The following is a 27,535-nucleotide window of genomic DNA, read 5'->3' on the forward strand; positions in this document are numbered from 1 at the left end:
TATGCATTCACATCTTTCACACACATGCATCCAAGCACATGTGTGTTAGGGGAGGCATCTGCAGCCAGCTCAGAGCATACCTTCTTTACTGTGCCCAAGAGGGAGTTAATAGCTGGTGTCACAGCAGCTGCTAGAGAACAATCCAGAACAATTGTGGTGCTCTTCTCAGCACAACGAAGTAACGAATTAAAACCAAACCAAAATCCTCTCCTCACTCCTAATGATATTAGCACTCCTAATAACACTTGCTTATTATAGAATACAATTCTAAAAAAGGCAGTTTAATTTTGCTGATTTTTCTACACTGCTAGGGAATAATTTTCAGGCTTTAAGACTTGATTTAGATCAAATGTGATGCCAAATGAAAAAAATTAGAAGTAAAGCATTTAGCAGCTTTCTGGATCCTGCTGCAGTAGTTTGCTTTCATAAAATGGCAGGTACTCCTACAGACAAAAAGGTGCAGTGCAGGGATGGTACAAATTCACCACATCTCCCCACTCCTGCTAAGTCAGTAGGGTTCACACTGAGCTCTGGAAGTTGCCGTCTATTTTTGTAATTGGCTCTGGATACAATACAGAGCATGAAATATGGGGAGGAAGTCACAAATCTGTTAGAAGGCTCAGGGAACCCTGTTAAGAAATACTCAGACAGTGGAAGCAGAGCTTGAAGATGTTTTTGCCTTAGGAAGGGAAGGGCTCTGACACTGTAGCCAAAATGTGCAAGAGGATCAAAAACCTATGTGTGTGAACAAGGGGTGTTCTTTAAAGGGAGTTGTCAGGCTTTCTGCCCTTGAGGCTGTGGGTTACAGCATTTCAGTAAGCACAGCCAAGTGATGATGAAACATTTTTATTGCAACAGATGACAAGACAGTTTTTTCAGTAGACATTCAATTATTGTACGAAATAGATGGTTGAGCATAAGGGGAAAGTTCTCTTTTTAGACAAAGCTGCTCTTCACTTGGGACTCCTGTAATCAGAAAATGTATTTGTAGCTGCCTATGCCAGCTTTTTGGATCTCCATCAGAATTTCAAAGGTACAGGCTTCTTAAAATATCTCTGAGATGCTGGACTCTAATGTCAGACTAAAATATTGAACATTCTGCAGTGTAGGTAAATAATAAATAGGGCCTTTCCAATGCTGTCACCTTCTTAATAGGAACAGTAAAAAAAATGCTGTTCCTTTTCTGCTAAATTTGTCATCCATCAGTGGCTGCTGGCTGAAATCCCCTGGTTATGCAAGGAGTGAGAACTCACTCTCACCATCCCTTCCTTCCTCCTCACCCTCCACCTCCCCAGCCTGTTTTCCTTTCACCCTGTGGACATGCCACTGGCCTGGGGGGACATCTCTCAAAGCCAGAACTTCCTGTGGCTGAGCCCTACATCCACTGCTGCCCTCTGACACTTTGGCATGGGCTGTGGGCTTGACAGTTGCTTTCAAGCTTCTGTTTAAGTTTGGCAGTGGCTCTTCCTGCCACACTGAAGTTGTCTCAGATTCAGAGAGTGATGTTCCCATGATTTGAAGGCCATGTTAGGATTGCTTGTGCTGTTCCAGGCAGATTCCCTGCTACCTGCTAAGCCACCTCTGCTCTGGAAGAAGGTTCCTTATTGTTGGAAAACGAAAGGCTTGACCCTTCCTGGTAATTTGGTTTTGTGCACCTTCCTTTCCTCACATACATGCTGGGGAGACAGGGGAACTACAGGTCCCAAATAACATTCTATTATCTCTGCAAACCTGCTAGGACAATAGCAAACCCAAGACATAAGTGCAATTGTGGATCAGGATGAATAACATCCAGCAGTGCTGATCAAGGTAGATCAATACTGATCCAAGAAAGCAAGTCACCTGCAAGCTTTCTCTATGAAATAGTGAAGTGTTTTAAGTAAAAGTTTCCAAAAAGAAGTACATGAAAGAAAACTAATGAGAAATCTTTTCCATGATGGGAAGCAGAGGCTCTTGAATTCCCTCTGTTGTTGGTGGGATTCAGTAGTAGGAACTGGTATAGAGTTTGTGTGGAATTGGATTAGCTGTTTAAAGTATCTCATGCAAGCCAAATCAAACCAGATTATTCATCGTAGTTATCATGCAAGTATATGTTTGTGTGTGCCTGTCCCAGCATATAGTCAGAGTTTCTGAGATGTTAACAAGAAATTTCTCACTGCAAAGTCACTGTTAAGGTTGAACCTGAAATACCTTGCTCACTTCTGGTAGAGTCACGTTGAGTAGCCAATTCTCCAGCCTCTGCCCCATGCCAGCACGGCTTCAGTGGTGCCACAACACTGATACACAAATCAGTTGTCTCATCTGCATGCTGCAGCAGCAAAGAAAGCCAATGGGATGCTGGGCTGCATCAACCAGGGCATCACCAGCAGAGATCAAGAAGTCATCATCCCGCTCTACGTGGTGCTGGTCAGACCACACCTGGGATATTGCATTCAGTTTTGGTCCCTGCTCTACAAAAAGGATGGAGACAGGCTGGAGAGGGTCCAGAGAAGGGCCATAAGGATGATCAGAGGACTGGAGGACCTGCCATATGAGGAGAGGCTGAGAAAACTGGGTTTGTTCAGTCTTGAGAAGAGAAGGCTTCAGGAAGACCTTATGACCATGTTCCAGTACTCACAGGGTGGCTGCTAAGAAGATGGAGATTCCCTGTTTACAAGGAATCACATGGAAAAGACAAGGGGTAATGGGCACAAGTTGCTCCTGGGGAGATTCCAGTTGGACACAAGAGGTGAATTTTTTCCCATGAGAACGGTCAAACACTGGAATAGTCTCCCAAGGGAAGTGGTAGATTCCCACACATTGGACAGTTTTAAGTCTCAGCTTGACAGGGTGCTGAGCCATCTCATATAAACTATAGTAGTACCTAGAAAGGTTGGATCAGATGATCCTTGAGGTCCCCTCCAACCTGGCTTTCTATGATCTGCAGCCACCCTGAAAGATGGTTCAGGGAGTTATGGCTTCAGGTGTCAAAGAAATGAAACTATCTCAGTGTCTCCTGAGGCAGCGTTATGGGCAATGGTTTGATGAGCCCCATTTTCTGTTGTCTCAGAGGTGGCTATAAAAACAGCATCAGAGGGTTTCTGGTTCATTGTTTCTCAGTGTTGCCTCCAAGTCAGTTGTGTTCAGCTTGCATGTAAACATTGCTTTGCATCTCAGTGGCAGGAAGACATCTCAGAAGGTGAAAACTTGCTCAGTCTGTCTCTGACTTACCAGCAATGTAATTTCTACTGTTAATGCTTAAGTGACCAGATTACAGAGCCAAATCAGGCTGTTAAAAAGGTTAAGGGCTGTCTTGCCACATTGCTGAGTCTACCTCTGTTTGTTGCTGCTGAATTAGTTCCTCCAGGCAGAATCTCATGGCAAGTTGTTTTGGATTCTTTCCCATTTAAATACATGGTAAGAGGAAAGGGGTGGGTTTCCATCCTGCAGAGCAAACTGAAGGGCCTTTTCTTTCTCTGATATCTAATCCTTTACTTTGGCAAAGTAAATTGTGAGACACTTCTGCAGATCTGATTAAGCTCCAAGTCCCTTCTTAAGTGACAGAAGATCAATACTATTACTAAATCCATTAAACAGTTCTTTGCACTTCAGTTGTGCTCTCTCTAGGATATATGAGAAAGACCAGAAGGGTATTTTGGCTATTGAAGGAAAAATGCATGATAAAGCCTCTTCTCCCATTCCACTTTCTCTCCCTTGCTCCAAGCCACCCACAACTTCCAGGCTCCCCATCCCTTGAATCTGGCTCACAGGCCAGAATTAACCAGAGACCTGGGATGCAGTAGGGACTTTTGTCTTTCAGTGTCTTAAGCCAGGCTTGAATCCATCAGTAGTATCTGGAGTGTGTTTTGTTTACTCTGATGATAAGTGAGCTGAAGTAGGTCTTGTGTGGGGCCATTTCTGGTTTAGTTTTTGATTTAGTGCCTGTTTTTTCCTGGAACACTAAAAGCTTTCACAGTCCCTGGATGAGAATCGGGGCACTGCAGCTCTGTGCATGTAAATGACAATACAGTTTTGCAGCCGTTTTTGAAGTCTCATATCCATTTTCAAGCCAGTGGTTGATCATGTGTGAGGAAAGGATATAACCTTAAGGAAAGGTATGGGTTTTCTTCCCAAGCCAGAGCAGACGGAGGTTTTCTGTGTGTTTTGATGAAGAAAACAGACTTGCCTCCAGAGCTCCCATGCTACAGGATGGTCCCTGCGCTTCCTGGTATCTTTTCTTAAATAGCCCTCTGAGGTAGAGAATCCCCTTGGCATTTTAAAAAACTGCCACACAAAGCTTTGGTGTTCACAATATGGCACAATTGTTGGGAATGAACAGCTCTTCACATTCCTCCTGTCAAGAAGAATGCAATTGCTGTGACAGGTCAGTTCCTCCCAGTTGGCACTAGTTACTGCTTCTACACTCTTACCAGAAGGGTCAAATAGCAAAAAAACTGGGGACAGTGAATTCCTTTTATCCACCAGAGGTGATCCCTCCAAATCATATAGTCCCTTGATACCTCAGAGGTTGAAAGCGAAGTGTTCTAATAATTCAGAAAGTTAAATATGCAATCTGACCCACACCCGTGCCTGTCTGTGTGGCCTGACATCACTGCCAGCCAACCTGAGAGCTCAATCTCTGTCCCACTCCCCAGAACCACTCTGTAATTATGTCTCATTGCACAGCATTTTTGTTCAACAACTCGCTGGCTGTTTTTCACATCAAATGAATTATTCAGCAGCAGATTGTGTTCTTGTTTCTAACAGCAGCAGCAATACTTCATGCTCATAGAGCCCCTTCAGAAGTGTGCTGGAAACATTACTTGCTCAGTTCTTCCACATCCAGCAGTCAAAGATGGGGCTAGATCAATGCAAGGAGGAATGAGGCTCAGTACAGCTCTCTGACATGGGCCAAGTAAAACAGGGAGCTGCAGACATAGATGTTGAGCTTCCACTGCTCTACTCAACTTTTCTTCCCCACTGAGGTACTTTTCAGAAATGTAGCAACATGCCACATCCTCAGCTACTTTAATCAGCATGATTTCCTTCACTGCCTTGGGGAGATGCCAGCCTTTGTCTGGATCCAGCCCACATCTTCAGGCTAAATTCCCATGGACTTCCCATGGGCTCTTAACATTATTTTAGATGTCTAAACTCACTGCTGCCATCAAGGAGTGGTGAGTGCGTGGATTGTTTCCTCCTTCGGTAGAAGCTGAGCCCCACCCAGCTGGGTTATGAGGACAGGCTGAATTTGTATATGCAACATACTATTTAGTGAAGGTGGATGCTACATATTTGTGCCTGGCCACTTCACCTGCACTTCAAAGGTACACTTGAAACCTGTGCTTGCCTGAAGCTCTCTCGTAACAGCACGCATCACAGGCTTTATGCCATCACTGATGGTCTTGGAGAGCGAGGGACCTACCTACTCTGCAAGCAATAATCTGGTCTCACCAATTAACGCCTTTTAATACAAACCTGGGCTTGGAGCCTGCAATGGGTAGTGAGTTCTAGCAGCATCCTACAGCCTTGTTTGATGGAACCAAGCAGCTACAGATTTGATTCTGCTCTTGCCCCAGGTCACCCATAGAGTATCAGATCCAATTCAAAGCTGTTTTTGCCCTGGAATTAGATGTTCAGGGATATTAGGAGATCACTAACATCACTTCAATGCTTTCAGTAACTTCATACTTCTTGCGACTTGTGTGGGACACGTTTCTTCAGGAAGCACTGGAATGTGTGCATTCAAAATCCCATGACCAATCAAACCAAGTCCTCTGTTGCACATGCTTCCTCCGGTTGGGAAAGAGCAAACAGCTAACAAATGTCTTTCTGGAGGACACTGAGCAACTCACTTCCTGTAAGTACAACATAAAAATCCATGAAGAAAAGTATCCAAAACATTATCTTCACTGAAAACTGGACACAGATTAACGATTGCCCTTTTTCTTATTTCTGTTGAGCATCTTCTGGTTTTCTTTTCATGGTCAGGTGCATGAGCTGCTAAAAAAACCAAAACTCTTAGGAGAGCTGGGGATCCAAATCTGTGGGTTGCATTGCCTGTGACCTCTGCTTAGAAGGTTTTGAAAGAAATACCCATCTTCTGCCTGACTGGGGGATACTGAGGAAAAAACTTGCAGGATATGGTGAACACCACACTTGCTCTTGATATTTGTTCCATTGTTCATTAATACTCCCATCTTGCTCAGGTGTTATTAATCCTACTTGTTTTGGATTATCTGCCTGTGCCTGACTCTGCAAGGTAATCTGAAAGAGCAGAAGGAGTTGCTTTGCCAGGCAAAACAAAAGTGTGAGTGATGTTTACAACAGCCTGTGATTCTCAACTGTCAGGTAGTGGGTTTTTTGGCCTCTAAAGCACTGCAGAGCTTGGGCAGCTGTGGAACTTGTTAGCAATACTACAAAAGTAGAACAGATATATTGATTTACCTGCACCCAAAAGCTGGGACTTCGTGCAGAATCTTACTTTTGTTTGTCTTAAAATTTGACCACGTGCATAATTTAAAAAGCAGAGAGATTCAGATCTGTTCTTTCTGTGGAAAAAGAATTGTGACTTCATATTTCCTGGAATCTAATCATTTGTCCATCAAATACGATGCAACTCAGTAAGGAGTGTTGATGTGCACGGATACAAAATGATTTGATGGTGACACAGCAGAATAAAAACTGGGATGAGTGAAAGCAGTGTGGGGTGAGACTTGAACATGAGTCAATGATGTCTTGCTAGTCCAACGAATATATAAGTAGACCTATCGTATATAGGACTTCTGAAATAATGCCTCTGCTCTGTCTTGCACTGGAAGGCCACACCTGGAAAACTGTCCTGCTTTCAGCATTGCACTCCAGTAAAGATGTAAACCACCTGGAAGAAATCCAGAGGAGAATGAGGAGAACAGCAAAGGAGCCAGAGAAGTTGCTGAGTTGCAGAAATGTTGATAGAAGCTAAAAGATCATAGTCCTGGAGAAGAGCCTTTCACAAAGATCAGGAATTGCTGCAAAGTAAGAGAATAAATTTTTGTCATCTCTGCTGTAGTTGAAAGAAGAGGTAATTGGTTTAAATCTCTGTAAAGGTGACTTAGTTTGAGCTTTAGTTAAAAGTCTCTTAACTTTCCATCTAGGAAGGCTGTGGTGTTCTGTCATAGGAGGCTTTTAAGAACAGGTTCGATAAACATCTCTCAGAAGCAGTTTAACTTAATCTGACCTAATTGCCTTAAGGCAATGGGGTAATGCAGATGCTCTCTTAAGGATCTTATCCAGTTCTGTTTTCAGAGTTGTTACTTACCTGGATTTATGGCATGAGATGACATAGCTTGCCTTGCTCATTGTGAACAGAGCTGTGCAGTTCCTCCAGGAAATCCATATTTGTACTGGTGATGAGTGAAAAGGAGAGATCCCATCTTTTATTAGACAGCCATCTTTTGTTAGTTAACTAAGTCCACCTCACATTGGATCATGGAGATGTAAACTTCTGGGATCCCTAGAGCTCCACGTCAGTCTCTAGACTAGTAACAGGTGGGGTGGGAAATGGCTGCTGCAGAACACTGAAAATGAGAGGTCTCTCAACAGCAGCATGTTTCTTCATAGAAGATGCATTGCTTGCAAAGAAAAACTGAGCTCATTTTATAATGGGAACCCATAGCATTGCCACTGTGGAGTTCCTGATTTTTCTGTTGATTTGAATTCTGGCTGTGTATGCTATAAATTATAGGATTTTCCTAACTGACAGTGTTGTATTCCCAGCCACTGATCTGAGAGTCAAGCTGTGCACTTACCTGTAATCTGCAGATTTAGACCCTGCTCTTGTGTACAGCTTTTCATCATCACTCATATGGAAGTAATCTTCCAGAAACCAGCTAAGACAGAGTAAAGCTTGACTCCCTTTGCTATGGTAGCCCAACACAGCTAATAGGGACTCCAAAGGTAAAATGTTACTTTTCTTCCTTGAGCAAATAGGTGTGACAGTGATCTCTCTTACTGGTTTTCCCTATGGGGATGATGCTGGACTTTGTGAGCAAGCTGTATGAGCCCCTCAACGTTGCCAACCTGATGTCAAGAGACAAATCTCCCAGTCTGCTGAACAGTAGCTGGAGCTTGCCAGGTTGAAGTGAAAACTTAACTTCGGGGTGCTGCCATGACATGTTGCTTTGGTGATGTTCAGGGTAGGCTTTTCTTTTGCTCAGCCCTTCCATCTTGCTGGGCTGGGGACAAGTGTAGGAAGCCACTAACCAGATAGCTATTTTCCTGTGCTTAAATGGAAGCTCAGGCCTGTGTGACACACCAGCAGGCAGCATTGCCTGCACAAACATGAAGAAGTGGTAGGCTGAGCCCCTCTGAGTCATGAAAGCTTAAAAAAAACCTCGAGGCTTTTTACAGTTTGCTTGTTGAAGTTTGGAGCCCTTACTACTCAGGTTTTAAAGGGCTTTTAGAATCAGGGACCTGCCTGTGCCTCAGCATGACAGTGCAGCCCCAGCACCCAAGACTGGGAGAATCAAAAACCACGAGAGTTGTTAGCAATGGGTATATGCCAGTCTGAAGTCAGCCCTGGCTTAATGAGCCACCCCCATAGCTTGAGGAGCAGATGTCAGAGCCTGGCCTCTGGACCACAAATGGGTCACATGTCTGTTATGCCTGGCCATTGCCAAGCCCTCACTTTTTGTGAGCATCCTGGCTCAGCCCCTCTATCTCGCCTAGGCAGAATCTAAAGGACCCTGTGAAAGGGCTTGCATCTTGGCTTGCTAAGCCTATTTCAGGGAATGGACTTATGTAGTGAGTCAATGCTCAGAGCTTGCCAGCAGGCAGCCGAGCCTCAGAGGTAACCTACTGAATTCAGCAAGCTGTCAGTTGGATCTGATTCAGCCCCAGCAAGAGGCAGGAGACCAGCTCTGCATGAAGGAATATGCCATTTGCATGTGGCCATATTTCTAACCAGAAGTTTGTATGAGGAAATATGAAACAGCTGGGTTTTATTTGATGCCAAAAGATGTGCTGTAACCAAGTGCTGCTGCTGTGTGAAGTGGAGGAAATCTGCAAATTCTCTAGCTTTATCACCAGTCCTTTTCAGGGAGCTGATACCACAGTTCATCCAGCATGTGACTTCCCCCTGAGGCTGTTCCAGGCCATACTAAGCTACTTTATTTGGGCTGCCATCACAAAATGAGAATAACACTGACAGTCAGACCTGCAAAAAACCATTCATTGTTGGGTAAGACAGTAAAAATCTTCGTGTCCCCAACTGTAAATCCCCCAGCTGTCTTTGCTAAGCGAAATACTTAGTCCATCTCTATTCATTCTGAGTATGTACTTCTTTTTCCTATCAGCTATTAAAATACATTTTAATTGTAGTATCATGTGGTTAGCAACAGTTTCTGTCTAGAACAAGAGTTTAAGATGCTGCTGCAAAAGAAACACAGTGTGACTGCATCTGAATTTGAATTGCTGATCTTCAAACCATTCTATTATTCTGTGATTGACAGCAAAAATTCCCCCCCCCCGCCCCGAGTGGAAGAGCAGCCTGCTTTATGGAAAACTTTGGCAGAAGGGATGGAATGTGAAGTCATCAAGAAAATCAAATGCTCATATCAGACTTGGAAAAAAAACTCTCATTTGCTTTGTTTCAGGCCTCAAAACAACTCTGTCCCCAGAACACATAATGAAGGTGGGTTACTACTTCCAACTAATACAGGTCTTAAAATTATCTTCCTATGCATGTTGTCCTTGTCCCCCCACCCTCCTCCATGTTGCTGGCACATCCTACTTGGCACAAGTCCTACTTCTGTCACAGATGGAAATACTTGCTACCAGTTCAAATTATTTTTTTTACATTTCTCTACCATATTCCATTCCTCTGTTTCCTCTTTCTCTTCTGCTTCACTTTGTTGTCACTCCCATTGCAAAAAGCCTCCCTCCACCATGGAGTCAGAGCTTCTGCCAGGCCTTGTGGGTATCTGTGTCTCTTTCTCCTCTGTTCCTCATTTCAAGAGGGTGAAATGGTCAGTAAAAAGATGTCAGGACTGGTGGAGCTAGAGCAGGTCCTACTGTGGGGTGGACTGGACAGCAGAACAAGGTCTGGTCCACTTCTGTCTCGTACATTTCTGCTCCCAGAGCTGCACCCCACATGCACCTGCATGCACACACACTCACACATGCACAGACAGAGGAATGACTCTGTAAATGCTGCAGACAAAGTCACTGGTTGAGATTATTTAATATTAAATCTAATTTCTTTTACTAGTAGCCAGGTCTTTTTCATTTCAAAGTGACTCTTTTTTTTTTTTTTTTTCTTGGCAGAGCTCTTTGTATAAAGCTTTTCTGTCATTTTCAGTGCTTATATTTTGCATTTTGGATGTTGGTATTTCACAGTAGTTAACACCAAACCTTTACAGTACTGAGGTAAGCTGGAGTCCAATACAGAAAATGTACAGTTTCATATGAATGACAGTCTTGATTTGTAGCTCTGACAACAGACATGAGAACATATGCCCATATGCTTCTGTTAACTCAGCTCTCAGGAGAAAATAGTATAAGGAAGAGAGCACGCTGGTGATACACCCTTCCTCTGAGCTCATTCCCAACACCCTTGCGGGCTGTAGTGGGCAACAGGGAGCTGCTGTAAGTGTGGTGTGTAACAGGCATCTGGGCACACCTTAGCACTGCAGATCTGGTGGTACTAATTGTATGAGGATCTGTATTGGCTCCAGAGCCCCAGCCAAATTCCTCTTCTTATTCCCCAATTCCCTTGCCAGTTCCACCTGGCTAAGTTATAGGTTGTTTCCTCGCCAGTGATGGGGAGCTGCCACAGGCAGCTACGAGCTGGCACAGGCTCACACACCCTGGCAGGCAAAGTGGAGTGAAGGATAGCCCTCTGGAAGGAAACAAAAGTTGTGGAAGTTAGTTGTTGCAGAGCTGCTGCTATTTATAAGACTTGGCTGGCGATAAAGGAAAGAGAGGCTGTGGGTAGGGCCTGTGAAGTCAGCCTGTCTTGGAGAGCAGCTTCGTTCACCACGGCTGTGACTGAGTAGTGCTGCACGTGCCGTTTCAATGTCCCTGTAACAACAGATACTTGCCAGAGGTTAAGGAATGAGCACGAAAGCAGGGTAACAAGTAATTTCCTGATTCCCCACCACGACCACTGCTGGAAACAGCTGCTGTAGGTAGAGCTCTCCTGGCTGAGCAGAGTTTGAGCTGGCCCCTTGCTGCTGAGGCAGAAGGAGCATCTGTCTCTGGAAAGCAAAAGTGAGATTTTCTTCCCTTCCCTACATCTATGGTGTACCACTTACACCTCCTTCCATCTTGCAGGCTGCCAAAGTTGTTTATTGCCACAGGTTTCCTCTCATCTTCTTAGCAAGTATGAATTTACCTTCCTTAAACTGTAGTTGTGACAGGAGCCAGGAGGGTGTCTTGGCTTTTCATCACCTTCACTGAGGCAGCATCGAGGCTGTTGCTGGTGTGGTAGCACAGTCTGCAGCATTTAGTAACTGAGGAACTCATAAGAAGATCAACTCAGAACAATCTCTGGAAACCATTTTGTACCAGCTGCAGCAATACAAAGTCCTACTAATTGGTTATGCAAACCCACCAATAGTATTAAGGACCCTGATCATTTACTGCACCCTCCCAAGCATCCCATCTGGGTGGCACATTGACCCACCACTGTCCTCCTTATTTAAGTAACCCATGCCCAAGCCTCTACCCAACTACTGTGCAGAGCAAGGAGTTTCCCAGTAGAAACTTGGGAAGAGCATCAGTGTGCTTCAGATTGCAGAAGAAAAGATGAATAAATGAGCAGAGAAGAGGGGTAGTCAGCTGGTCCTGTGTGAATTTGGTTTGATTTTCCCATTGCCCTTCCCCTTCCCTTCTCCTGTCCCTTGGAAAAAGATGAGAGAAAAGGTATAATCAAGGGATTGAGCTTAAAGAAAACAATACAGACAAAACCTCTGGAGAGGTAGATACACAAGTCCACGGGACACGATGAGATGCATCGCAGAGTCCTGAAGGAATTGGCTGATGTAGTTGCCAAGCCACTCTCCATGATATTTGAAAAGTCATGGCAGTCAGGTGAAGTCCTTAGTGGGATATGGCCCTGTTGGAGCAAGTCCAGAGGAGGGCAACGGAAATTATCAGACAGCTGGAGCACCTCTCTTATGAAGACATGCTGAGGGAGTTGGGGTTGTTCAGCCTGAAGAAGAGAAGGTTCCAGGGGAACCTTATAGCAACCTTCCAATACCTGAAAGGGGCCTACAAGAAGGCTGGGGAAGAACTGTTCACAAGAGCATGTAACGACAGGACAAGGGATAATGGTTTCAAGTTAAAGAAGAGTAGATTTAGGTTGGACATTAGGAAAAAGTTCTTTAATATGAGGGTGGTGGATCACTGGAATGGGTTGCCTAGAGAGGTGGTGGAGGCCCCATCCCTGGAGACATTCAAGGTCAGGCTTGATGGGGCTCTGAGCAATCTGGTCTAGTTGGAGATGTCCCTGCTTATTGTAGGGGGGGTGGAGTAGATGACCTTTAGAGGTCCTTTCCAACCCAAGACATTCTATTATTCTATCTCACATGAAGCACCCCTGGGCCTGCTGGGCTGTAGTTTGGGGAGAACATTTACACAGATGAAACTTGCAGAGAAAGGTGAACGGAGATGAATGGCTAAGGGGGTTGCTCTGCACTCAAGGTCTTCCTCTTCATCTTATGGGTTTCTGGGTTCACTAGCAAGCAAGAATAGCCTTCCTGTCAGTTCTGGAAACCAGTCATACCCTCTTAATTTAAACAAAGACTTCTCCACCCTGTCCTGGCCACTTTTACCAACTGCAATGGTTAACACATATTTGGAAAAATCCTGCAGCCAGCATGTGTTTGTCTTCTCCTCACACTTTAAAAAATGATTGTGCTGGAGGAAGGAAACCTCCCCCTCCTTTGCCCTCCCCAGCTGGAAAATCACCTCTAATCTTACTGGCCTTTTTCCTGCTATGTATCCTGCCAATTAAAACTGGGCTTTGTTATGAACTGCAACTAATGTGGCTAAGCCTGTGGTCACTGTTTTTCTGGTTCAGTTCTCTTTCTGGGAAAGCTAAACTGAGGTGTGTGGCTTGGGTTTGGCTTGTATTTTGCATCCTATGATCAGCTCATCCCTCTCTTATTTCAGCCTCAGTTCTTGCTTGCTGTCAGCTTTCCTACTGCTCTGCCTGGCATCTGCCATGTAATTTTGTTCCTGCTGTGATGGGCAAATGGGCTCACAACCCTTTGGGCTGGAGACATTTCAGCCCTGCTGGGTACCTGAAGGGGGCCTGCGGTCATTCCCCTGTGTATGCACGTTGAGGACATACACATACGTCACCTGGCTGAGCTAAAGCCTGGTTTGCTTGGTTTGGCTTCCAGGATGTGTATTCTCACATTGCCATTTGACTGCTCCACAGAAAACATACCTTCTCTTGCAGCGGATGTGACCACCTCCAACAGTGTCCTTCTTTGTCTTTCCAACTCCCTGTAGCAATTGCTGGGTAACTTGGGTGGGACTGGGTGGCCTCTGTCCACACCTCTACATCTGACTGCTAAGGACTGCTCACTGGAAAAGTCTATTTAACTAGGGAATCTGGAGAGCCCTGTTGTATACATAGACCTCTTTCTTGGGGGCTCGATACTAGGTTCTCCCCTTCATGGTCAATCCTTATTTCACTTTTCTGTTTCCTGTTAAGGCAGTTCTTGGACAAACTCCCAGTTTTCTCCCTTGGGTATTCTTAAATTTAGTAGTGGCAGGAGATGAGCTTGCCCATGGTCTATCAGGACCTTGCTCCTCAGGAGCTGAAAAGCTCATTGATGTTAATGATAGATTGGATGTCAAATATGCCTTTTCTTTCTTTCTGCAGAAGACAAAGCCTTTTAGGAAGTTTCCAAGCCCCTTCTCTACTCCCCTGATGCATGCAGTAGAAGTGGTGATGTGTCTATACATCTTTCCAACTAGACAGTAAACTGTGCTGGGATGTTTGATACTGCAAGGCAGAGTTGGCTACCATGGGGAGAGTGCAATTCATAGGAGCTCTGTTGGCTTTGGTGGCATTGCTGCTGTCTTTCTTCTTGACATGTGGAGGGCTCCCACCTGGAGTTTTGTCCATGTTTTGCTCAAGCTTTGTGCCACTGTGGAAACATACAGCTGCTACATAGCTGGCAAAATGATCCTTGACTGTTTTCTCTTTGGTGACTTCCTTCCTCCAGCTCCTGGTGTGAATGTGCACTGCTTGCAGGTACCATGAGTATCAAAGTATGTAAGGACAACCATTTTCTGCAGCAAGTAGGTTGCTGTGTATCACCTGGAGGCTCTCTGATATCTTTTTCATATGCACATTCATAAACTTCCCACTTTCCCCCACACTTTGCAGTGCTCCTGGAGGGAAAGAGACTGAGAACTGAGGAGACTGTGTTTTGGAGTCTGCTGTGCCCTTTTTATACTAATGTATACATGGGACTGATGCAGTGACAGGATGTCAGTGAAGCCATTGTGAGGGCTAAAATTGTTTCCAGACAAAGTGACAGTCCATGGACCTATATATCCAGTGACTGGAAAATGCCCTTTCTCTTACATTACGGTCATGAGTAACAAGCCTGCCTCTGCTTGTCTGAGCTTTCCCGGGGCAGAGACTGTTTGTGTAGGTGGTGTCCTCTCCTCCTGCATGGCCTGCAGGATGAATTCTCATTTCACTCCTAGTGAAGAGACACGCAGCTGTGGGATGAACTGTCATGGGCAATATGAAGTATGAGGGCTTCACCTCTAGTTGAATTTGCTGCCTGCTGTGATCTATTTAGGAAATGAAGGATAGCATTTGCCTGACAACTGGAATCTTATTAGCTCTGTGTTTTTTACAGTACCAGGAACACCTTACATACACCCAAGCACAGCTCTGCTGAACCTTTTTTTCTGGTCTAGTTAACAATCACCTACAGAATCTCCTTCATTTGTCCTCTTTGTCTTTAACTCTATTGTTGTCCTAGCAGCAGCTGTAGCCTCATTTATTGCTTAGACATGCATAGTGGTGGGCAGAGGTGCTTGCTACTTCTAGCACAAATGCATGAAATGTGGGCCATCTGAAGAATGTGACTGTGCTGCCTCCAGGACACAGCCCCTTCCTTCACTGTAGCTATACACGGTGTTCCCAGTTTTGGGAAACAGCTGTTTTCCACCAGCCACCTGAGGAGCATAAACTTCTGGTGCCATCCCAGGTAATAAAAATTTCACACAGATGATGGAGGCCCTTATCCTTGAGACTTATGTGCCTCTTTATCGTGATCTCTTAACCACTGGCCCCAGTGTGGGCTGGATGTGCCCCTGAACTAATGAATACTTCTTAAGGTTTTTTAGAGCCAATGACAGAGATTTTCCTTTTCTCTTGATGTTTGTCTATCAACTCTTTCAAATTTTGGCTAGAGAAAAATGTGGCAAGATACCACAGCTGGAATGTGGGATGCTATAGCCAACTGTCTGCACTCCCCACGTCTGCTGGGACCACAGCATGCCACACTTGGCTGAACTTTGTTCACCTTTCTGTGTTTCAGTTTCCATGTTTCAGCTGAAGGCCAGGTAAAGTAGATCTGGGTACACTTACTTCACACTGACCACCATGGGATAAGACCAGTCGTGTACATCCTGTAACTGGGAGCAGGTGCCTGTGGGCCACTGATGGGGCAGTAACACTGGAAATGTGTTTGTGGCACCTACTGATCCCGTTACTGGTAGTTTCAGAAAATCACCCTTCAGCCAAGGAGCCTGAGCTCTTAGAAGTGATCAGACTGCTGTAGGGGGTCCAAACAAGCCTTAAGGGCTGCTGAAATAGGCTCTAAAGCTGTTGGTCCTGCCCTGTTTGTCAGCAACATGTTCTCCTACAAAAGGAAAAAAAGGACAGAGGAAGCATTGACACAAGGTGGGAGAATCAAGACCTCAATCCAATGTACTAATAATACTAGCACTGTACATCACTGTACTGTTACTTACAAACATTAACTAATAAATCCTCACAACACCCCTGCGAGGTAGGGAAGTATTATTATCCCTGGATACAGGTGGGGAAAGTGAGGCACAGAGAGGCTAAGTGACCTGCCCAAGACCACACAGCAAGGCATTGGCAGAGCCAAGATAAGAATGGAGATGCCCCCCCAGCCATGCTGCCCCCCACTAGACAATGTTGCCCATATGGACACGGGGAACCCAAGAGGTGCCTTTGAAAAGCAATGCCTGGACTTGTTGCCTATTAATAATTTTTATTTGCTTTTAATGAATTATTTCAGTTTTTCCTTCTGTACACCATGCTTTTACAGTCCATCCAGCATTCTGTGGTAGCCCACAGCCTTCTCCTCCAGCACCAGGACAGCTCTGCAGGGGGTTTGTAGGGTGCTCTGTGCTTTCATTAAGAGGATGTTTAGAAACAGTTTTCACTGGCATTAGCCTGGGAGCATGTGAGCTCTCACTGGAGACTGATAACACACACTGGAGAAGCAGGCAGAGGGAACTGATGGTAAAAAGGCATTTGCTGTCCCCTGTGAAAAGACCAGCGGCTCTCTTGGTTTCTCAGCTCTTCCAAGCTCCAGTGACCTCTCAGAGCAGAAACTGTCTCCAACTTGCCTGGTCAGGAAGTTGTTTTTCCTGGGGGTTGCTTCCCTAAGGGCAATAGGCAGGCAGCTCAGGACTAGAAAGGTCCCCCTGCATTGCTTACTCCAGGTGTGTGACACTGTCTTGGAACAAGGCTGGCTGTAGCCATTGTGCTCTCCTGCCACAGGGAAGGGGTGTTACCATGGTTGGCAAGCAGCCATATCCAGCATCTGAGTCTCTTTTTTTCAAAACTGGGATTCAATGAAGAGCAAGGGAGAGTGGATAGATGAGGAGATGAGGATGAGGCAGAGCAAACAGGAAAATCCACCAAATGGGCTTCTAGGAAGGAAATGTTCCCCCTTGGGCACTTCAGCTGAAGTGTCTTCATTTTCACAAGGCTTCTTTCTCTCTCTGGGAACATCTGCTGAGCTTCATCTCTGTCAGCTGGATATATCGTATGACATTGGTGTCTGCAGAGAAAAAGCACACACACATACAGGGGTTACAACTCTCTGTGAAAGACAGACACACTTCACCTTCAACCTTAGCGCATCATCAAGGAGCAACATGGCTCCAGCGCTGCCTGCGGGAACTGCATCTGAACCAACTCTCCTGCTTTAGTTTGGGAGAACCTGGTCTGATTTGTACTTACCCTCCCTGTTGCTCACAATCTTGCCTCAGCTATTTTTTACCTTCTCTCTGATTACTCTTGGTTAGCACAGTTGAATTCACACAGTTGAAAATTTCCAGGTCATCCCTGCCTGTTCTTGTGGAATGGCACCTCCGTTGGCTTCCCTAGCTTCTGTGCATGCATGCAAGCCCCTAAAGATATCTTGTGTACAGTTATGCTCTACTTTTTGACCCTCCTATCCCCTTTACAGCCCATTTCACTCTTCTCACATTGTTCCATGAGTTGAATTGGGAAGAACATCATTCACATTAACTTTGTACACTTGCTTTCCTTAAATTTTGTATTTGGAAGTCTTTCCACCATGACACTCTAGCTGCATTTTTGTCCTATGTGACAGGCTACATACTGTCTTGTCTACCCTATCTAATGAAGTTCCTATGGCCAGAGAACCAGCACTTCGTTCCTGTGAAGAGCTGTGAGATTCCAGTACTCTGCAGGTGGTAAGCTGAGCCCTCTTCTTCCTTCCAGCACTTCCAGCACACAAAACATGTGAATTTTGTTTTACCTCCTGGCCTCAGCAGTGAGGGAACATGTTCACCCTGAAGCACAGATGAATCCCCAGAGAGATGGGCAGTCATGGCCAGACTTTTCTCAAATCTTGTTGATTTATTATCACAAGAGTGAGTTCCCCGCACACACGGCACCCACCTACTGGCAAAAGCCATGTGCTATCAGAAGCAAGCATGCAAAAAAATGGCCTATTTCACTTATATACTGATTGAAAAATGGTTCTTTGCTGACAGCCTTACTCAGCCAGCCAACCAGGGCCAGCTTAGTCCATTTCAGTTACTAGATCCTGAGAAACCAACATGAAGTGCACTGCAGTTCACAGTCAGAGGATAATTTTGTCTCCTCATCATCCAAACAGAAATGTGCCCCACACCAGCTAGGGAAATGACAAATACCTGAGCTTTCAAAGAGATGAGCAAATTACTGGTAACATGTCCGGCACTAACCGGTGTGAGTATTGCACCCACCAAAGCAGTTGTGGGTGCAAAGTGCCCTTTAAACATGAGCAGGGGACATCTCTGTTGTGCCCTCAGTCAGAACTGAAACAGTGGCAGATGACTTGGTTTCCCATCACACAGAGCTTTCCACAAACATGCCATGGGGTAGCAGTGGGCTGTGGCAATGCAGTTGTGACTTCTCAAGTGGTATCTGGTGAGGTAGGTCTCTCTGCTGAGTCTTCCATGGGTTCATCATCCTAGTCAGTCCAGAGGCTGGGATTCGGTGATTAAGTAACTTGCCCCATTTGGAGCATTCTTATTGAGCCAAGAAGTTCTGCTATTCCACCAGAGTTAGACAAGGTTCACCAGCATCCTGGGCTGTTCATGAGCATTTCATACTAGACTAGCAAATCATGAAGCAACTTTTCAAAAAATCATAATTGGTTTTAGTTGTGCAGTCTCCTGGAGCAAAGAAATTCATTGGGAGGGGGTGGGGTAGCCCTGACTTTTAGGCCTAAAATAAAACCAGCAGACATGGCAGGCAGGTGGCTAATGCCCAGCAGAGCAAAGGCAGGGCTCACACCAGCCAGGGTCCTGCTGCCTGTCCCTCCCTGCAGTCTCTCTGCTCTGTGCCCTGCTAGGCTTTGATGGGCTGCAGCCTGGGAGAATGTCCCTGCTGCTGAGCTTCCCTCTTTGAACTTCTGCCCAGTGCAGGTGACAACCATGTCGGTGTGCTAGGGAATTACACCTGCCTGGGCCTGCAGGGACTCGGCACCTGGCTGAGGGGTGGAGCTGGTTTCAGTGCATAACTGGGCCCCTTGGCTGGTGGGTAAGGTAGCTGCCCATGGCACAGATTCTCTCACCTGGCAGATTTCCATGTGTCTGGGAAGCCAGGGGCAAAATAAGGTGTAGCCTGAGAGAGGATAGGAGATATTCCCATTGTAAGCTAGTCATAAATCTCCTGGGCAGGTTTTGGCATGTTTTGCTTCCTCTTTGAGGGCTTCCTTTTTGAGGTTTTACCAAAGAGAAATAACGACAGCAGTACTTTATTTTCAGAAGTGGAACCCCGTCTTTGTCAGGTTTTTTCCATCAAATACTGCAGCATACTAGCTCTGCCTGCAGAAGTATTTAAAAGCTAAATGTAAATGTTAATGAAGAGATGGCTCTCACCTTTCAGTGAGGAGGAAGAGATGCTGATGTGGGAATTACAGGACAACTCAGATGAGGTGTCAGACCCATACAAAGAGATGCTGGCAAAGCTGCAATGGGAACAGGCTTCTGGGCACTTTAGGACCATGCCAGTGGCCTGGTTCAGAGTGACCTCCTACCATTTTACAGGTAATTTCTGATCTTCCTGTATCTTCAGAGCCCAGTTGCTTACCTGCTGGGCAGACACTGTGGCCTGGTTTTGCTGCCAGGACTTGTGAATCGCAGGTGTTCTGGACGGCCGCTCATGAGCTCTGCCGCGAGCCCGCTCCATGGCAGCACGGGAAATCTGCCTTGGCTGTGCAGTCTGCACACGTGAGCTTTCAGCACAGGGCCAGCAGACACTAACTGCAGGTGTTTGACATTACCAGGCCAGCTGATGGTCCCATCTTAACATCAGTCAGTCCCTATCTCGAAAACGTGGCCCCACCAGTGGGAAAGAGCTGAGCAAGCCTTGAAGGTCACATGTACATTTGGCTGCTCTGGACATGGAGTTCATGGAGGCAGCATGTCTGCTTTGCACAACTTAACAGCAGCTTCCCTCTCCCTTAGTAAGGAGGGTTATACAATTATCGTGTGTTATCTCCTTCTGCTTTTGTGATTTTTGTTTGGAGGTCACATAAGAAATCAGGCCAAACCCAACCTTCACCCTAGACAGGCAGTATATAGCCATAAGGGATTTGCTCTGCTGACAGCCCTTTAGAACAGCAAAACCCTTTGCTAGCTCATTCCACTTTACGATTTAAAATCTCCCCTACCAAAGAGAAGAAACTGCCAGTGATTTGTGCCAAAACATACCTTATTAGAAAAAGAAAAAAGGGGAAAAAAAAGCAGCAATTAAGTGCTTTTACAGGGAGCCTAGTGAAACCTCAGATAAAGGAAAAGAATCCTATTTTGCAGATGGAGACACTGAAGTGGAGACACTGACTTTTTCCAGGTCTCATAATTCTTCATAGTGTTACCTGATTCCTACTGCTGTGTTTTAACAGCCACATCCTTTCTTACTGTATGTATTCACTTCTTTCCCCCTGAATACCCTTCAAGTTTTCCATAATCATAAATAAAACAGTAGAACAATAGCCTTGAATGGTCGAACAATAACAGGGAAGAGTCTCTGATGCAGAGCTGAGGGCCAGAACTGGCTTTTGTATACATTAATGGCCTCTGGGGACACTTTCTGGTATGTTTTTGCAGCAATCTGTGGTATTTGAAGCTGTTGCTGTTGAATAAATTAGTATTTATTTCAAGGAGCAATAAGGGATACCAAATAAATAGTATCGTGGGGGGAGGGGGAAGCACAGAAATACATATTTTAAAAAGGAAGCAAAGTCATTCAGCTAAAAGAACGTTTTCATATCTGAGCCTAGTCAGAACTTCAAGGTTAGGATAACTTATTTTCCACTCTTTTTTCTCTTGCATAGGCTTCTCCATTTCCTGGTTCTGGCAAGGGCTGAAAGCAGAAGGGCACGCTGTAAACTAAAACAGGCTAAACTGAACTTTTAAGCACATTTGCTGAGGGAGTGTGGGGTGCACAGCTGTGCTGTCTGACTGCCCAGAGCCCATGGCCAAGCGTGACAGATGAGACCAGGCACCCTTCTGGGAGGTGGAAGAGGAAGGAGATCCAAGCACACCCTTAAGTGCACCCTCTCTGGTGCTACCCCAGGGCACAGCCCCCACAGGGACCCAGCGCCTGCTGGACACCAAGCAGGGCCTGCTCAGCCTCCCTTGCCTCCTCTGGTTCCATGCACATCATCTCTGGTGTGCTTTGCCAGGGCCCAGGCTCACCCTGTTTTATGCCCAGTTCTCAACTCTTTCCTCTCATGTTCAGGTGGAAGAGCTGCCCTGTAGGGTTTTCTTTGCACATGGCCTCCGTCTTGCTTTCTCATGAGTCTTTAATTTTTCTTTGAGTATTATGAATTTCTTTCTTTTAGCTGAAAGAGTTTAAACAATAGTGTGGGTTTACCTCTCTATTAGGTGGTTCTTTGAAAAATAAAAGCACCATCTCTGTATCGTGGCCTTCTACTTGCTTTCTGAGGTTGGGTAGCTTAACATAAAAGTGGTTGCTCAGGCAAGGCTAAGTTGTTTGAATACATAACATCTTTGCTGACCTAGAATTAATTGTTGGATTTTGACACGTGGATGACAAATACTAGGCTGATGTCAGGGCAAAAGCTGAAGCATCCTTATGAATACTCTGTGAGTGAATGTCTGTGTCTCTGATCAGATTACAATTCTAACCCTTTACTGGGATGGTGGAAGGCAGTTGGAGATTACAAATAGTCCCCTAACTTTACTGTGGGGAAAAAGCTTGTTTTGAAAGAGTCAGAAAATGCAGGCCACTCTTTCCCATCCTGCTTTCTTCTTCAAAAATACTTGAGGGGGGACAGACAGGCAGGATCCCCTCCACACAGCCAGCATCCCAGCAGTACTGTCGTCTTCCAGGTTGTGCTGCAGCCTCAGCAGTGGTTAATCTTTGGGCACCACAACCTTGCTGCACTACAGGGAGTACGGCTAGGATAGAGTGAGTCATGCTCATCCCTGTGGAAATCAGAGCCGGCCAGGCTAGGTCTCATGAAAAGAAGAGCAAAGGTGCTCAATGCAAAGCCCTGTCCCTGCTCCCCCATACCTGTTGGCTGGCGGGATCTTGCCTCTTTCAGGTAGTAGAGGGCCTTGTTGAAGTCACCCAGGTGGTAAAAGGCCACTCCCGAGCGATAGAGCGCCTTGAAGTTCTCGCCTTCCTTCTGGAGCACTTTGAGGCAGTACTCCTTGACTCGCTCGTAATTCACCAGCTCGGCCTGGAGCAGGCAGGCTGCAGGGGATGGGGATGGGGAGAGAGACAGACCAACAGACAGAGAGAGGAACGTTATTGCCATCCGTGTCCCTGCTCCTGCATTCTGTACGGGGGAAGAGAGCAGCTGAGGTGAGGGAAATGACTCAGTCCCATGATTCAGAAAGGGAGCAGTTGTACGCATTGTTTGCCAAACCCGATTGTTCGCAATTTAAATACCAACACTTCTATTTTTGACACTGCAAAGCAAAGGGATTGTGTTTGCTCTGAGGGGAAAGTGGGGGAACACGAACATCCCTCCGCAGAGCAGGAATGTACGGTCTCATGGCAGCACTGGCTCAGTTTGTAGTAAAATTGCTTCCCAGACTGGGGGCTGGAGCTCAGCAAAGTACAAAAAGGCAGTCCAACAGCCATCTGACACGGAAAGAAGGGATTAAATTGGATCACATTTTGCCTTTGTCTTAAACCAAGGCTGTTAGATTTACAAATGATATGTAACTGCCTTTTATCCAGGAGGTCCTGCATGGAGTTTTGCTATAGGAATTAAGAAGGTGCTCTGCTCGGTTCGAGTGTGCTGCTAGCAAAGCAGAGGCACCTGGAGCTGTAGCACAGGGAATGGATGTGCTAGGCTTTATGCTTTCTCCAAGGCATGGTAACACAGGCTCAGCCCAAGAGGTCAGTTCTGCTGACTTCCTAAAGGAAAAGGTAAATACAAAGAAGAAACAGCATGCTGAGGACTCTGTGCTGAAAGACAACTGTTGCATAAATGTCAAAGAGCTGAAGAAAATCCCCATAGTGAGTTTCCCACATGTAGGAGTGAAATGAAGAAAGGGCAAGATCCTTGAGACATGCTCTAGAGCCCCAATGGTGATCTACTGTAGTGCTTACTCTGGTGGGTGTATTGGGTATTAAGAATGGTTTGAGGAATGCTGACAAGAATGGCGCAGTCACAGGCTCTGGGGAAATGACAAAAGTCATGCTGTCCACAAGCACACCAGGGGCTGCAACTCAAGGCAGCTTTGGGAATGGCATGGCCTGGGGGAGAGGGAAGGAAGGCAAGATGCCACTGCAAGGATCAGTTCAGAGGCTGGCAATGACAAGTGCCAGGGCATGGAGAGAAATTTCCCATGGCAGGTGGTGTTACTCAGTGTGTCTCTGGCAAGGAGGAGACTCACTGCTCTTGGAAATCCGATTTGTCACAGTTCAGGTGTAACCAATGAACAGCCAGACTTCATTTTTTGCATGGTAACTGCAGCCTGCAGCTGAGAGGATATGAGGCTGGGTTAGGAATATGACACAGTTCTTGATGCCCTTCCCCTACACCTCTAAAGTAAGCCCTGTACCTTTTCTCTATCCCACTTCTACATTTCATGAGCAGGAGGTAAGCTAGATTACTTCCAGAGATTCCTTCCAACTGAAATTAGTCTAAGACGAGTTAACATGGACAGAATACATTCTTAATTCAAATACACATTTAAAACTTAAATAGCTAATTGGGACCGATCATGAATAGGCTTTTACCAGTAGAAAACTGATGATATGGATGAGTTGAGCAAGGACTGCAGAACTAGCCCCACTGCTGGTATGTTTGTTCAAATGACACACTAATTACTAACCAAAACTTTGTCCCATTTGCTTTAATGATGGACTCTGAATATATTTTAACAGATCCTTTCATTAAAGTGCACAGGTATTTCAAAGGCATCTGGTCACTCACTATTTGATTGCCAGTTAAAACCCATAGATGTTTTGAAAACCTTAGCAGCTTTTCCTTATTCAGAATTTGTCCCTTCTGCTTTGTCAAACATTCATTTTTCTCACTCTGTTTCTAATGGTGCTTGAGATGATTGTGCTGTGTTTTTATTTTTCAAAGGTATTAAAAATGGCTGTGTAAATTTCCTGCTGGCTTCACAGCCCTGGAAATGGGATTGCTTTGTTTACCTGCTGGCCAGGAGCATGTAGAGCAGTGGCAGTAGCTTTCTGCAGGCTGCCAATCTGATCCAGCCTTTCACATTCTGTGAAACTGCCTTTCAGAGCAACTGGGGGTGGGGGTGAGGGGTTGGATCTCAGTCTCTCTGTTCATTTACTAGTTGGTATTTCCAGTTAGAGTAATAGAAATGATGCTATGGAAAATGACAGGCAGTCTGTTCATGGATATTAACTCAGTAATTCCATATCAGACTTGCTTCATGGATTGGTTTAAAAGAAAAACTCTCCCACATCCTGCTAATTCATAAGCCCAAATGGGCTTCCAGATATGCAGCTGGGTTCTTTTTGGTGAGTCACCCTCACAGTGAAGATGCAGCAGGGGCATCCCCGGTAGCTGTGCAGGCAGCAGAGGAGCCAGCACCACATGGCTGGCGGGAGAGACACGTGTTGATCTGACCAAAGCGAGCAGATGGATGTGCAGGAAACAGTCCTGCTGGAAGAGCTGGCCATTTGGAGAGCCAGCACTGAGCCTAGAGGGAGCATCTCCCTTATAAATATTTAGAGGTGTGTGCTTTCAGTTCTTGGTGGACCAAAATGATCTTAATGGACTGTGATTCAATGTAAATACTGAGGCTGTTAGTAATTCAGCTTTCAGGGGGAACTGTTTTGAAAACATGTTGCTTTCCTAACCGACGTGTATCTCTGGCTGGGAGTGTTTGTTTACCACATCAAACACCTCATCACCTTCCTTCTTGGTTCCTAACAGGCGCCCAGAGAATCCTTCTGAAGAACAGAGCTGTCTCAAACAGACCAAACTGGGAGGTTTATCCACCTCCTCCTCCTGCTTTCTTTGCTACCATCTCTGGTATCTCTTTGGTGACGGGAAGGGTGCCCTTTACTTGCAGATGCCAACTTACAGTCACCCATTCACTGCAGGTCTCATTGTCACTGTAATAAAGCATCTGGTGTCTACATTCCACCCCTGCTCAGAATGTAGGCTGTCCTGCTTCCCTGCAGCTGTGATGGTTATCATTCTCAGTTTGGCAGCTGATCTGTGTCAGCTTAACCAATCAGTAACTCCTAATTTTAAAAACCATGTATGTCACATGGTGATGAAGAGTCTCCATCTGCTGTAAAATAAGCTGTTTTGAAATGACAGAGTGAAATGTGCAACGGGGATGAGGAGAAGGTTAATGCTATTAGCTCCAATGGAAGGGACCCTGTCCATCTTGCTTCCCAACTGACTGTTGATGTTTATGCAAGGAAATAGGAAGTTTGGCTGTTTTTTATTCGTAAGAGGAATGTTAAGCATAGATTTCTATATTTTCATTTGCATACTCAACCCATGTCAGGCAGTTCCATGAGATGTAACAATTTGAGAGGTGCAGTACTGAACTGGTACCAGTAGATAACTGTACTTTTAGAACTGACTTATGTGACCCTGCTTGGCACCAAGTTATGCAAAACTAATATTAAAGCACCTGTAGAGAAAAAATACATCTACACCTTTAGCCTTTACCAGTAGCTGTGGTTAGCAATGGTGGGAAGTTGTAACTAAAACCACACCAGTTGTGGGTTTTGGATTATACTTTACTGTATCCTGACTTAATTTTGAATTCCAGAGTATCTTTCAGGAAGATATCTAGGTTTGACAGGTGCCAGGGAGAAAGAATCCATGACAGTCCTTTTATCCCAAAGGTTAATTACTTTCATTGTTTAAGAAACTTCATTATGTTTCTCTACATATTTTTTTGTTCAGCTGTAATTATTAGACACTAGTGCAATAACTAGCCACAGCCTTTGCTACCCTGAAAAGCTTCTGCTTGCTTGTTGCCTCTGAGACTCTGGTCAAGTCAGTCCTTCATCTTCTCTTTAATAGCCTGCATAAAGAACTGCCTGGAGTCTCTTACTAAAAACCTGTGTTTTTCAGTTTTTCTCACTTTTATAGCTGTTCTCTGAGCCTTTAGAATGAAGTTCAACTGAAAGTGCTGTCAGATAGCATCTTACCAGAGAAACCTCTTCTGTGTGAATACCCACCCCTGCAGGTTATGCAAATAGCTCATTTTAGCCCCAACTTTTGGCTTCTAGTTTTGGCTGAGCTAAGAACTAAGTCAGGAAGTAGGATGTACGGGTTTTAACATGGAGATTTTGAATATGGGGAATTTGGCTTACCTGGTGGCTTTCTCCATGCCAGAACAATCCTCCAGACACAGCTTATACCAGTGGCTGAATTCCCACTGTAGGCAAGGCCCAGAACACTTACAGAGAGTGAGCCAAATTACTCTGCAAACAGCACTGGCATATCAATACCCTGTGGCATGTTCTCTGGGCTCAGCAATTGTGTTAGTCATAACAGGAATTCCATTTGCTGTTGTTCTGGGTGATGAAAATGCCCTTGCCCTACAGGAATATCTTGGGTTGCAAGTTGGTATTTCACATACTCCCGTTGTGTTTGCACCTTGTTATCACCCAGGTAAGCTGGTAGTGCTGCCTTATGCCTTCCACTGTAGGAGAGAGAGTCAGCTGCTTATAACTTGACTGGTCTTTTAAGTTTTTGGACTAAAATATGCAATGTGCCATGGCTGGCTTTGATGTCTGCTTTTGGAAAATGTCGGCCAAGACCATTCAGGTATTTTTGAAAAACGGGCTAAGGAAACATATCTTACTTTTCTCTTGTTAAAGATGACTGTCTCTTTGGATTTGTCTCATGCCCTCTCATTGTTTGGCTTTGTGAACTGAAATCTGGCAGGTATCGTTTGTGTCAAGCAGGTGCCTTCTGTTATCCCCAGAGTAATCTATAGCTGGCCAACTGATAACCTTCTGAAAATAAAACCACTATAGTACTGCATATAGCACTGCACTCAGTAGAGATGCCTTAGAATTTGGTACCCAAAAGCACTGAATATTTGGTCCACCCTGGGCACAATCTGATCTAGGAGAAAATGTAGATTTGTAAACTTAGAGAGCAAGAAAATTATCTTAGTGGGTCACTGGTCACAAGAGGAAAGAAGAGCAGAAAGTAAACACCAAGCTGAGAGGGGTTGTTTTAGATAGGTAAGAAAGACAGGGAGAGAGATGTCTACAAGGGGGTAAAGGCTGGGGCTGAAACACACGTAGGGACAGAGGCACAGAACTGTTGGGGTGGTGAAAGGGGTTTATGAGTGGGGAGTTGAGGTCTATGGAGGAAGAAAAGTCTGGGGCAAAAAGTGGAGTTAAGAATTTGGGACAAGGTGCTAAGGACACAGAGGGTGCAGCTAGCCTGTGAAATCCAAGCAAAGGAAACTAGTCTCCCTAGGGTGCGTATGAGAGCAGCACCTCTAGCAGATCACTTAACCACAATCACATTCCTGCTCTGAATCCTCTTTTTCTCTGCTGAGTGTACTCACCAAGGGACACTCACCTGCAGTG

The 27,535-nt window shown here is 45.3% G+C and overlaps 1 protein-coding gene across 1 annotated transcript in view; it reads right to left on the reverse strand.

Annotated features, from left to right (window-relative positions):
• Nucleotides 1–15,901: 15,901 nt before the first annotated feature.
• Nucleotides 15,902–27,535, reverse strand: part of TTC9 (tetratricopeptide repeat domain 9) — a 29,237-nt gene continuing 17,603 nt past the window's right edge. Inside the window, exons 2-3 of the mRNA XM_051621243.1 lie at nucleotides 22,037–22,219; nucleotides 15,902–17,036 (exon numbers count right to left, since the gene is read on the reverse strand). Coding sequence (XP_051477203.1) covers nucleotides 16,957–17,036; nucleotides 22,037–22,219 — 263 coding nt within the window. The 3' untranslated portion in view covers nucleotides 15,902–16,956. The remainder of the gene's footprint in view (nucleotides 17,037–22,036; nucleotides 22,220–27,535) is intronic.

This window comes from Apus apus, chromosome 5 (genome assembly GCF_020740795.1).
Source record: "Apus apus isolate bApuApu2 chromosome 5, bApuApu2.pri.cur, whole genome shotgun sequence".
NCBI classification, from domain to species: domain Eukaryota; kingdom Metazoa; phylum Chordata; class Aves; order Apodiformes; family Apodidae; genus Apus; species Apus apus.